Source organism: Acartia tonsa, chromosome 10 (genome assembly GCF_053477335.1).
Source record: "Acartia tonsa isolate MP-2025a chromosome 10, ASM5347733v1, whole genome shotgun sequence".
Classification (NCBI taxonomy): Eukaryota; Metazoa; Arthropoda; class Copepoda; order Calanoida; family Acartiidae; genus Acartia; species Acartia tonsa.
Genome location: NC_137269.1, coordinates 11,738,377 through 11,752,556, shown reverse-complemented (window position 1 = coordinate 11,752,556; position 14,180 = coordinate 11,738,377). Strand labels below are relative to the sequence as shown.

The 14,180-nt window shown below is 31.2% G+C and overlaps 1 protein-coding gene across 1 annotated transcript in view; it reads right to left on the bottom strand.

Moving 5' to 3' along the window:
- The window catches only part of LOC145329401 (uncharacterized), a 63,766-nt gene extending 53,694 nt beyond the window's left edge, over positions 1-10,072 (bottom strand). The window contains exons 1-2 of the mRNA XM_080173503.1: positions 9,919-10,072; positions 8,065-8,164 (exon numbers count right to left, since the gene is read on the bottom strand). Of these exons, the coding sequence (XP_080029629.1) occupies positions 8,065-8,164; positions 9,919-10,071 (253 nt within the window). The 5' untranslated portion in view covers position 10,072. The remainder of the gene's footprint in view (positions 1-8,064; positions 8,165-9,918) is intronic.
- Positions 10,073-14,180: the final 4,108 nt, after the last annotated feature.

The window sequence follows — 14,180 nt, the reverse complement described above, 5'->3', positions numbered from 1 at the left end:
TTGATCACTTTTAAAAAGCAAAGCTTTTCTTTAATTAGGGTCGGTCCGTACGTCCGTTAATTCCGTTAATTTGGACATGTTAGAATTGTCCTATCAATTCTAAATTTTGCACGGTGATTCCTGTAGTAGTAAGTTACAATTTAGAAAGCGTAGCAACTCTATCATATGATCGTTACCAGAATGTCCGTACGTCCATTTTAAACATGTTGATTTTTAACTTTTTTAACAACAAATTTTTATGTGATTTAATTATCCGATTAATCTTATTTTTGGAATACTGATTCCTAGGACAACAAAATACAATGTTCTAAGCGAAGCAATTCTATAATCAAGTTCTACAAATGTGAGTATGTCCTACTGTATTTAAGCAGTTTTTTTTAACAAATCTACTTACAATTTTCTTTCGATTGTTATACATTAGTCTGATTATTTAGTTCTGAAACTCTACAAGTGTTAATGTTCGTTTGTCCTATCGTTTCAGAGCTTTGCTTTATGGATGTTTTCATCCTTGTAAAAATAAAAATTAAAGTTTAAACTTTTTTGTGACTTTTTATATGAATATAAAAATTGTATTTACAGACAGTAAAGCTACAATATTGCTTCTGTGTAAATATTCTAAATTGTTATGCATCCTGTGAATCTGAAACTCCATGTATTACAGACAGAATAAAAAAGAAAATTTTATAATTTTTAACAAAGTAAAATGTATGAAATATGAAAATGTTCAGACGACGTGAGATTTTAATAGATAATTTTTTATTCTCTGCTTGCTTTAAACATTAAACCATAAAGAGACCTAACGGACCATTTTTATTGATAGTTTAAAGTGAATGGGTGGGAGGTTGAATAAAAGGGAAAGATATTATGACGTGAGTTTTCTATCGTATTTTTTTTTTCTCTCTGAAGGGGGTAATGCTAGAAAAACTGATACTTTAATTGATCATTTTTTCTGTTAAAGTAGTATATAACGATGACTTTTTTTTGTAAGTTTACACATTTTATAATTGTCCTATTAATTTTGACACACAGAAAACTGTCCCGAATTTGTATTAATTTTGAGGAACAAGACTCCAGTTACGTCATATTTTTCTTTCCCGAAAAAGGGAAGGGGGAAAGAAAAAAAGGGAAGGGAAGAAGAAAAAAGAGATGGGAGAAAAGGGGGTTTTCCCCATCTCTTTTGAAGAGATTTTCTTCCCCCCTTCCCTTTTTCGGGAAAGAAAAATATGACGTCACTGGAGTCTTGTTCCTCAAAATTAATACAAATTCGGGACAGTTTTCTGTGTGTCAACGCGTTCTTTTTTTCTATCATTCAGTCATCTTTTTATTGAATAGCAATTCCTAAGTTGATTAGACATTACTTTTTTATTTGAAATTTTAAGCAATCTACAAGGATCGAACTATGATTAGATAAAATTCGATGTTAAAATTTTGTCAGACTACACCCCCACAGAAATTCATAATGTTTGAGGCAATATTGACTTTTTAACTGTTTATTACATTTTACTTGGAAGGGTTTGAGAAAAAGATACACAATTGTTAAATGTTTACGTTTATTTATTTAAAAACGTAATAAATATAATAGGACTAGAGACTTACTTAGTAAATGGGACCAATAAGACACAGAAGAAACAATTCGGCTATATCAATAGAAATAACGTTTACACATTTAAATACTGATGGTTAGCTATGTTTTCATTTTATCCATAAACAATATGTCATCTATCAATAGTTAAATATTTTGATAAAGCTAGCTTCCAGTAAATTAAATCTTCTTAAAATTTTATCACTGAATTAATTATATGTTACGAAAGTAAACAAATATGTTAGTCTTCTAGATTTTTATTTTAAACGGATTAATGTGTATGACAATCTATCTAGAGTTATAAATCTAATGCATGGTTGTCAGAATGTATGTGAGAAAAATCATCCAGTTATTTAAACATTCAAGGTAATAATAATAAGGAAAAACTTACTAAAAAGCTTCAAACTTCCCAAAAAAAAAACAATTTTGAAAAATTAAAATTTTGAATGTATAATAAGTCGTTTAATTATTTATTTTTAAATCAATGATGATGTAGCTGAAAATAGCTTTGCAATAGTTGAGTTATCTGTCGTACAACTTCTGAAATTTCGGAACAAGGGAAATCAATTTTAAGTTGATCTCTGTGATAGTTAATCCTGGGGATCTTTTTATTCCAACCGTCCTAAGTGTTATTAATTGGGTATAGTCCAATTTAACCATTGAAATTATATAAAGACAAACAGTTTTTATAGGGATAGTTTGACAATAAATTTTAAAAGCACAAAAATGAAAATATCTATCTATAATACAAAGTAGAACGATGTCTGTCTGTCTGTCTGTCCGTCCGTCCGTCCGTCCATCTGAAGCTTAAGATCTCAGTAACCACTGAACCGATCGGATTCTACTCTTTAGGGTATATACCTATTGGTCCTGCGGTGGTTTTAAGCTATTTTCTTGGGGGGTGGGACACCCCCAACCCCCCCAAAAACAAAAAATTCCCCCCCCCATTTTTTTTTTTTTTACAACTTTACGAATTTTATGAATTTTACGAATTTTACGAATTTTACGAAATTTACGAATTTTACGAAATTTACGAATTTACGAATTTTACGAAATTTACGAATTTTACGAAATTTACGAATTTTACGAATTTTGCGAATTTAATCGCAAAATGTTTTCCTGCTGGGTAGGTGCGAAAATTTGTGATCCGTTCTGCTGGGTAAGTAATAGAAGATGTAATTATACCTCTTGGGGCAAAGCCCCTAGAGGCTAGGGGCGAAGCAACTAGTTTATAATAAAAATTTGAGCGATGTATTGTTTGTTTGTTTGTACCGAAGGATCTCGCTAACCGCTGAACCGATCGGGTTCTCCTTAACAGGGTAGCTTCTCATAGGTCCCAGGAAGGTTTATAACTGTTTGGGGGGAGGGTACTACCACCCTCCCAAGAGAAATCACAAAACATAAAGAGGTATCGTAGAGACTTGATCGCAAAATAGATAGGTATAGTAAAAACTTGAACCAAAAAACAAACATTTAAAGTGCCACTAGAGGCCTCTAGGGGGCGTAGCCGCTAGTTACTTATATAATATATATTTGGTGTAAAAAAAGACATACTTTCTTGACTATCATATTATCTTTAAAAATTCGCCAATAAACAAGATTTAGTATTTTTCAAAACTTGACAGACTGAATAACTTCCTTACGCACGGACCAGCCGAATTGTAGAGTAGCTACGTTTCTAATAGCTTACTTATGAATAAAGAATAACAGTAAATTATTAATAAATCAACACATTGTTTCATAAGCCTAATCATTAGGGAAATATGTAAATTATCTTATTGTTGTAAATAATAATGATTGTTATCCTTTGCGATTTAAGTTTTCATTACTTTTTCAAATTCGCTAATAAACAAGGAATATTTTCGGTTATTTCTATACGTAGCATATGTAGAAGGACTTTTGAAGTAATAGTTTTAGAGTAGATTAACTAAAATATTTAATTTACTGTATTTGTTTAGAATAATAGGTTTCGTGATTTTTTGTTGGATTAAATTATTATTCACAATTTTTTCAGGTTTTCAAGATGTCAAGTTTCTTCACACCATAATTTTTGAAATCCCTAATTTTACCCCCAGAAAATAAAAAGCATGGATGTCCTTGCTTTATATAACACCTTACTTGAAAGTAAGACTTTTTTCTAAATAAATTGTTGTATTGGATTATGATTATTGTTATACTGCTGTCTTTAATTTATAATTGTCTATTAATATTATATCATCAAAATAAATGTAAACTTAGATGTAAAGGAATAATTGTAAAACTAAGAATATACTAAGAACGTTCAGGGGATTTGGTTAATACTAAAAAAGAAGAGTTTACTTGTTTTCAAAGGCTCCTAAAGAATTTTTTAAATATTTTGAGTGAAGTTTTTAAATATGAAGAAAATCCTATAAAAAGTTTAGTTTTTTAATTCATACAAAACAGTGACAATTTTACAAATGAAGCAATAAAAGTAATTCTTAAAAATACTAATTTTGAATTGATTTTAAACAATAAATAAGATTTGTACAGTAAAAATAATAAATTAGCATGACTCTATGACTTATAATCACAGGCGCGTGACCAAAAATTTTAATATTTTATTAGCTTCAAATTCTAAGATTTTGAAACAAATACGATTTAATAAATGCATTTTTGTGGATTTTTTATTTATTTTCTTGATATCATAAAAAATATCTCAAGTAGCGAAGCAATAACAATATATTCTATTTATTATCAATGAAATAAGGAAGATATAGAAATAATTTTTGAAAATGACTTTGTTAAAGAATACATAACTACTAAAATTACACTTTTAAATAGACTGCAAAGCTTTATATAATACCATAAGTGCGTATAGCCTTCCGTCTGCCCGTCTGTGTCTCACTTATTTTAAGAGACTTTAATAATGAATTTAAATTGTTAGGTAAACATAAAATAAACAGTTAAGTTGTGATTAAAAGAAACCTTGAGAATCAAAGCTGTAGAACATAAATTCACAAAGGACTCTCCAAACCTTCAAATTTAAATATATGAAGATAAAAAAATGGATAAAAAAGTTTAACGAGTGAATGAAGAGCCATCGTAAAAAAACGTTACTAAAAATACATACTTGGAAACAACCTGAACCTACTACTTTTTTCTTTAATTTAGTACCTAAAACCTTTAAAAACTAAGCAGTGTTTTCCCTCCAAGTGCTCAGTCGAGCACAGAACACTCCCCCAACCTCGTTTTGAAATAATTTGTAAATAAGGTTCGAGTTTTTCGTAAGTTTTTGACTATTACTTCATGTCAGGGTAGGTTAGGTTATATTGGATACTGGGTAGCTCCGCAGGGTTAGGTCAACGCAGGTATATGCCCTAAGGTCTGGGCGCTAAAAGAAGTTTAGGATAGGAAATAACTAACCCCCTATTTTAAATTTATTTCAAGAAAAAAGGGAGGGGGAGTCAGTGCACCACACGCACTTTGAGAGAAAGTACCTTATGTCAAGCTTTAACAATCTTGGAATATCCTTTGAATACACCTATGTGGCAATAATCACTGTTGTGTTGCAAAACTAGGCAAAAAATTCAAGTTTAATATGAAGCAGGCAAGCAAATCACACTTCAAACTAATTTGCAAAAATATAAACAAGAATACATTCGTTTCATAGTAGCCAAGATATGAAATGAAAGAGAGGGGGAAAGAGAGAGAGAGAGAGAGAGAGAGAGAGAGAGAGAGAGAGAGAGAGAGAGAGAGAGAGAGAGAGAGAGAGAGATGCATGTATGGAAATCTACCCTCTTATTTTTAAAAAGAATTGACAATGAAGGTTTTTTCCCTAAATACAAATTAAAACTGCGGGGCCTACCCAGTACCCAATAAAACCTAACCTAACCTGCCCTATAGTAAAAACTTGTGCGAGGATATGCATATTTGGTGCTTTACCTCAAAGTGTGCGCCTGTTGAGCAAGAAATATACCCTCTTATTTTAAAAAAGAATTTAACATGAAGGGGGTTTATTTCCCAAATACATTATCACTTCGGGGCATTCCCAATACCCAATATATTCTAACCTAACCTGCCATAAAGTAATAAACAAACAAACTAAAAAAATTCTCTTACTATTACCACCAATTTATTTTTGAAAAAAAAGAATCCAACAGTGCTCAACAGGTACATTGAGAAAAATCTCCGAATAGTTCAATAAAATCTTTCAACCTTTTTTGTGTCCAGTTTTCACTTTTTAAAAGTGCAGTGAAGGATGTGCATATATGTATAATATTACTGAAAGAATAGCTTCTCTTCTAAAAATTAGCAGGAAAAAACTAATAATTGTCTTACTTAAAAATTATTTATTTGTCTCAAACTTTTAATATTAAGACTTAGATTTAAATTTCAACTCATTTCTAAATTAGAATCGACCTTTATATTTCAAAACAGAAATAGCTTTTAATTTTATTAAATGTAATAATAAGGCTTGTAAGCCTCAGGGAAATCATCTTTTTCAATTCTAAGAATCAGTAGCAATTTTAAATATGACCCAAATATGGCAATCCTTCTTATCAAGAAAATTTTTTAAAGCTTTAAATTGGTTTGAATTTCATGCTTGGTCGCGGGAATATCTTTATAGGAATTCTTTTCATTAAATAATTTTAAATAAAATGAAAGTACAAAAAATGATAATAATAAAAAGTATAATTATTTGATAATGTTAATTAGCCAGACATTCACCGCTATTAACCAACAAAATATAATATCAGTTCAGTTATTCAATAAAACAATAATACTGAATAAAGAATTAATTTTTAAACAATTAAGAGATGGGATTTCCCCTTTTAGATTTAATATCTTTTTGTAAATTCTCCCCCCTTTTAATTGAAAAAAGTTATCTATAATGATTTTTTATTCAATTATTGAACAACAAAAAAAAAACAATGAAAATCAGTTAAACTTTAATTTTTGTATGAAGGGTGTAGTTCTTAATTGCAAATAGCGAAGCTGTCTATAATTAGGATTGGTAGGTCCGTTCATTCGTCCGTAATAAACAGCTTTTATAGTTAATTTAGTATGTTAGTATTAGGGTTGCCAATCCGTATCCGAATCCGGGATCCGGAATCCGCCCAATTTTTAGCCAATTTTGGAATCCGAATTCGGAATCCACCAAAAATATTAAATTTAGAAAGCGTAGCATTTCTATTATCATTACAAGAAAGTCCGTAGGTCCATATTAAATATGCGAGTTTTGACAACAATTCTCTATATATCATCCTTTTATCTGATTTTCAAAATAATTATCTTATTTAGGGGGGAGAAAAAGATTACAAATTCCTTCATTTACAAAAATTAACCATTGCAAAAATTATAAAATGCACAGCAAAACTAAATAAACAGAAAAAAGGGGTAAAAATACTTCCTTATTATTTTAATTGAACCTTTTTATCAATAAATATCCATCTCCCCCGGCCAAAATTATGATCCATGAAAATATTTTTGCATGAAATTGGCAAGAAGGATTACAAACATATATATGTATTGGTGTGCAAACTTTTTTTTGCATAATTTTATTTTATATGTTTATGTTTGTGAAATTTTAATTAATTGCAGAAATGTGCTAGTGTTCCTAATTTAACCTTAGTTTGATAAGTATTTAGAGGTTCAAATGAAAATTAAAAAAAAAACAATAATACTTTTCTGATGAATCAAATAATCTAGAAGGTCTGGGGGTAGGATTGTATATTGGAAAAAGCCTCCACCCCCCCCCCCCCCCCCGTCCCCTGAAAAAAATATACTACTGAGAACTGAGTATTCCTATACCGTTTCTCTGGGGCCTTTCAAAAATATTCTTAATGGCCACAATAAAGGGAGCGTGTTGGAGTATTACTGCCCCCTCCCCCCTTCAACACCATGTTTATTTTGATAAGGCTTGCCATTCTCTATTGTTCCCTGCAATGTCTGAGCACGCCTTTGACTATGAAAATGCATTAATTTTAATTTTTCTACAATGCAATGCAATGCTATATAATCTTGATTAACTAAATTCATAAAAGCATAAAAATTAAGAAATAATATTAATAAGGTTCATAACTTTATAAAAACGAAAAATGCACTTCATTTAGATAAATAAAACTATCTTTAAGATCTTATGCATGTAACAGAAAAAATTATAATTATGAATATGATAAGAAATGTTTCTTTTCATATAAATTTTTGTGCTTTTTTTGCTTAACCCTTCTATAAACACAAGTTAAAACAAAAATCCACGAGGCACGAGTGTTCTTGTCCCCCCCCCCTTCTTCCACCTTTATTATACCCCTAGACGCACAGCTGCTATATCCTATTATGTAAAGTAGTAAGGTTTTTTGTCTGAAGCTTAAGAATTCAAAAACTACTGAACTAATTTAAGTTCTTCATTTTAAAGAAGCTTTACTTAGGTCCAGTAAAGGTTTTAGGCTATTTCTACCCCTTCCAATACAGAGCCTCTAATTGATAGGGGCGCAGCATCTAGTAATGAATAAAAAACTTACTGTCTCTGCAGAGGATTCCATCCGGGAAGCATAGTTTTCCAGTTCCAGAATTTGTATTTCTACCACAGTCACTTGGATTTAATTCTTCTACACCATCAGCCTGCAAAAAAATAGTTATTTATCGAATTGCTTTCCGCGGATATAAGTATGACTGAAAACCGGTTCTAATCCAGCGGATATTAAATGGTTTCCTGGCCATACAGGAAAAAAACATACATTGTCAATTTCATGTATTCATACCGTTTTCAGTGATTTCTCTTAAAATGGTTGTCGAACACTGCTTCTCCCTAAAGTTTACTAGTTGCTTGTATATTTAAGGACATGATTATATCTTTATCTCATTGTATTATAGACAATTTTTAGTAAAACATTTCTTTAATACCTATAACATGCATATTTAGAGTATACTGCCTTACTGAATAGGCCTATGTAATATGTAGGCCCTTGCCCTGATAACCCCTTGATGATTAAGGCGTAATCAACACTCAGTCATATCAAAGGACAATAGTTTTTCAAATCTAAACGGTATTTTATTTATTTTCTAATTTGCCTTTTATTCCATTTTAAAATTATTAATTGGTGCCATCCCTAATCAAAAATAATTTCCTATATTGACAGGTGCATCTATTCTGTAGTAATTTAAACAAAAGCAAATCAATTTTCTATTGAAATTAAAATATAACATCATTATGATGACAAGTTACAATTAACAATTATGACATTTGGATTTTAAAACAAAGAAATTATTGAAATTAAAAAGCTTTCAAAATAAACAATGAGCGATGAAAATTGATTTTAAGAGAAACACTATTTATCTGTAATCATAAGGGATAAGACAATGGTTGATAAATTGATATACATCCCAAATGATAATCAACAAGTATAAAATTATTGGTCAAAAAGTTTCGGCACTATTAGTTTAGAACTAACAAATCAAAATTCAATAAAAGTACCTAAAGTTTTAGAGCCAATGAAAAAGATAAAGTGGTTATAAAACTTTGGGGACTCGTATCTATGTTTTTTGAACCACACCAATAGACTGACGGACCAAGTAAATTATATACTGGATGCTCATTGGTACAGAGAATCTTCACCAGAAATTTCAGCCGTCTATAATAAATAGGAACTGAGACAATTTGTTTCCCCAATGAACGTTACGTACTGGCGGACGATAAAAGTGAATCGGTGAGTGTCTACTAAATAAAACCGTTATTTTTATTCTTTATTAGCCAAAAATTATAAAAGATTAGATAAATGTGCATTTTTTAAATTTCTGAAATAAAGAAATCCACGAGAGAGTAAACAGAGACAAAAGTTTTTCCCAAAAACAAAGAACAATTTATGTGCATGTCATAAAAATTTAAATTGCCTACCATTAAACTATTCAATTGAATTTATTTAAGAGCAATAAAAATTAGAAAGGTCAGTATTTATTTTCTTTAAATTGTCCATATGTTAAATGTTAAATTCTCTAATGGTCGTTAATATCTGTCTGTCTGCCGACTATAAACATATCCTATTATATAAAGTCGTAAGGTTTTTTTTTGTCTGTAGCTTAAGATATTGATAAATACTGAATTCTCCCATTTATGGAAGCTATTTAATTTTTATTTCTAAGTTTGGTTTAAGGCTTTTTTCCTACTTTCCTTACTCCTTCGAATACAGAGCTACTAGATGCTAGGAGCGTAGCCGATAGTCATATAAAAAAGTAGCAGGATGTTTGTAAATATATTGATGATAATTGATATACATATCCAAAGATGGTAAACAAAATTACCCTTCTGTTCGTTAAGTGGATATTAAACTTTGGGTATCAGTATAATATATAGTCCAATGTCATATCCTCCTAGTTACCTTTGGTCTCTGGGTGCCATCATCAGCAAACCTGCCGCCCCCTCCAAGTAGGTTGGCTACAGGTGCAAATATATTTCTCAGGGCATTGAAGAACTGAGCATCTGCCGCCTGAAGGCTCATACACACTACTAGACAACAAAAAAGCAATCGCATCTTTTCTGAAATTTAAAAATTATTTAAGGATCAGTATTAGCAAGTTATTTAGATTGATGAAAATTTCACAAAGACGTTCGAGGGTGGGGTAAAAAGGTATTTACCTCCCTCAAACTTTGAAACTCCTAATTTCATCCCCTCAAAATTTAAAAATTAAATTAGATTATCCCTTCAGACCTTAAAACTCCATTATTTTACCCCCCCCCCCCCCTCTAAATAAAAATCTTGGAGACTTCCCTTAAACCTAAAATATAAACATTTGAAAAAATATCTACAATCTTTATCGCGTAATAAGAGTTGGCATTTCGATTGAATTAGATAATATAATATCAATGTTACAAAACCCCGTAGATTCAAATGTGTTGCTTTCCAAAAATGTTCAGAAATTTGAGCTTGAAGAAAGCTTATTATTTACAAGTCATTCAAAATGACAAGCAAAAATAATTTTGTCATGAGCTACAGTATAAAAAGGTGTTTTACAACATCATAATGATTTTCTCCAAGAAAAAAAACGCAGCTACTCTGTATATTACTGGGCGGCTGACAGTCTATCTGTCTGCTTATGATCAAATGCAATTTAGATTACAATTGCAATTTAGCGTATTCAAAAATCTGTCAAAAAAACTACAGTTTTTTTAAAGCAAATGTATGAACTACACATTACTAGTAACTAGTGCTCTGGAATCTAGGGGCTCTGCATTCAAAGATGTAAAGGGGGTCAAAAATAGCATTAAACTATGTGAAAGTTTAAATCTTAAAATAAGATAGTCAAAAACCATCCCAGGACCTTGCAGAAGCTTCTCTAAAATTGAGCACTCAATAAATTCAAAAAAAGCTAAGAGAAACACTATTCTAAAATATAAAGTAGTAAGGATTTTGTCTGAAGCTACAGATATCGGAAAATGCTGGTCTGTTTTGGTTGTGCTTTTCAAGGAAACTTTCAATATATATAGGGGTGGTTTTAAGCTATTTACAGATCTCACCCCTGCCCTCCCTAAGAGGCTAGGGGCGAAGCAACTAGTTACTTTATGTACTATAAATATTTTGAAGACAATCACAATAACGCTGTTCATATAATTACTATTGCTAATGATGATCTAAACTATGTTGACTATGGGACCGTTGTCAGTTCACTGTGACTGACAAATATTGTTGTGTAGCTGTTATAAATCATAGAATGGAAAAACTCAAGCGTACAGAGAGAGGAGAATAGTTGGAACATATTTCATCAAAACAACAAAACTTTCAAAACAAATTTAGCTAAAATTAAAGTATCATTATTGAGATTATGGAGTCCATAAAAATGAGGCCATGTCATACAAATGGCCAATGAAAGGTTAGTAAACAATTTATACCATTGGTCAATCATTGTTCATTTGTATTGTATTGTTGTTTCTTGAAATGATTTTAAGCAGCGAAAAAACTATCATGTCTCTAACTTATCTGTCAGTCAAAATCATATTTGAGACAAGATAAATTGTATTTCAGCATAGCAGTTTGTAATTTGAAAAACCTACCCACTCCCCTTTTTTAAATTTCTTTTTTGAAAAAAAGGAATCAGGGGAGAGGTTATCAGTACTCAATCGACAACTTGTAAACTATTAACAAATTTTGAACAATGGAAAGAAAACGAGGTAGCGGGTTTTGTCGTATTTACATTTTCTATAGTCCCTGTACGTTTGGGGCTGCGGGACCAATTTCCTAACCCTGCGGGACAATCATTGATATTTACCTAACCTAAAATAACCAATCAAAAGATACTGTGAAATTACGACGAAATCCGCTACTTCGTTTTCTTCCAAGATCCCAAATTTAAAGTTGCTAGTGAAATTTTTTTGCTGTATTACATTATATTTTCAGTAGCTAGTGTATACATTACTCCAAAACTTCTCATACATGCACAGTTCAAAATTCTCAGTTGTTGCAAACCATACTCCCTAAACTTTTCTAAATTATTGTTACAGCTGCTATTTAAGATAGATGGCTAAATAACCGTGAATAATATAGTTTAAGGCTAATAAGTAAAACATTAATTCTTAGGGGTCTTGGATTTCTATAGATAAAATTTGATTTACTCGGCTGCTTTTGAAGATATAGTGTCTTTATTTGAAGATTCCTATTAAAGTTGTGCATTCTGTGTATTACCCAAATTGTCTGTCTGTCCATCTTTTAAACTACGAACCAATAAACCAACAGCAAAGAGTTGTAGCCCAATCTAAGTTAGTGGCGTGCAGCGGTGTAAAATGGATGCTGTGAGAATTGGTGCAAAAATATAACGTAACAAAAAAAATTAGCCAATGAGAGGCTGTTATTGACCAATGTCGGCAATGGTAGTGGCCGCCATTGGTCAATAACGGCCTCTCATTGGCTAATTTTTTTTGTTACGTCATATGTTTTGCACCAATTCTCACAGCATCTGTAAAATGGAGTGTTGACACCCTCTAACGCACGCCACTGAACTAAATCTTAATATAATCCAGGGGTGTTGTGAATTATTTGATTCCACAGCAGTTGGTAATAATAACACGACAAAATATTAACACACAAAAGCCTGGGGGAATCTTCTGGGGTATAGGGACAGCCACAGAAGGGAAAATGTAATTAAAGATTAGTTGGGGAAGAAGAGAAGAGGTGGATTAATAGCTGTTGACAATTGTTTACTTGATCATGGATAGCATACTTTATACTCTTATTAATAAAGATACTCTATAATTCAATTCGTCTGCCAGCCAGTCCGTCCGTAACGCCATCGATGTCTACTGAGCATTCAGTACATAATTTACTTGGTCCGTCGATCTGTCGGTAACGCGTAAAAGACATAGATATTTATTTTCTAAGCGTTTTCGTGATTTTTTTGTTCTGTTTTATCGAATAATCTTATTCTTTCTTTATCTTTTACTAGCGGCTTCGTCCCTAGCCCCAGGGGGCTTTATCCCAAGAGGTAATTTTAAAAATAAATAAATAAAAAATTGGATTTGCCCGCTTCCAAGAAAATAGCTTAAAACCACCACAGGACCAGTAGGTATATTCCCTGAAGAGTAGAATCCAATCGGTTCAGTAGTTACCGAGATCTTAAGGGACAGACGGACGGACGTACAGACAAACGGACGGACAGACAGACAGACAGACATCGTTCCACTTTGTATTATAGATTAAGAAAACTGAACATCTGCTCTATAACTCACTTTATCCGTTTGTTCATCAAAGAATTTTTGATTCTTTGCTTCTTGTTAGATGTCATTTTTAAAATGAACATTAATTCTTTTTTAAAAAAAGACAGATTGCTATTAACCCTGATTTTTTTGATAGTTTATCCATGTTTGAAGGTAAATTTTCAAAATATATCATATCACAACATTAAAGAGTTTTTATATTTCAAAAATATTTTTAAGGTTTCGTTTTTGTTTTGGCCTCTATCCATAATTATTAGAATAATTTATTGACGGATTTATATGAAGAGGGAAGAGAAGTTTTTGTAATTGGGGGGAAGGATGGTTCAATTACTGTAATTTTAGGAAGTCTAAGTACTTTGTGTTTGTGTGTGTGTGTGTGTGTATGTGTGTGTGTCAGTGTGTGTGTGTGTGTGTGTTTGATGAAGTATTACTGCAACAGCAACAACAATTAATATCCACAGCTTTTGCTGGGTTCCAAAAAAAATCATACCTCACAGTCACAGCATAATTAAAGCCTCAAGAGACTGGATTCTTAATTGTTATATTTCTTAAAATTAGGACGTCAAAACACTCATATTAAGTTGCATTACACAATATAATACCAACCTTAATATATATAAATTACTAGGCTAAGTTAGATAATATGAAACCATTGCCAAACCAAAGGGTTTATTTAAAATCAATTTTATGAATTGTAAATAGAAATTAATTAAATTTAAAACAGTTTATGTTCGATCTAAATGCAAACTAACAGAGCTCAAGCCTTTTGAATCATATTTTTAATCTACAAAATGGAGAATTTTGTTTATCATAATTGGGAGTGTGTACATCAATTTATCGTTCATGGTCTTGTTAAGATCATAAATTAGTATCATTTCCATAATAAAAGATAGAAATTAGTTTTCAACAAGTTAGTCAAAAAAGGACAAATATGTC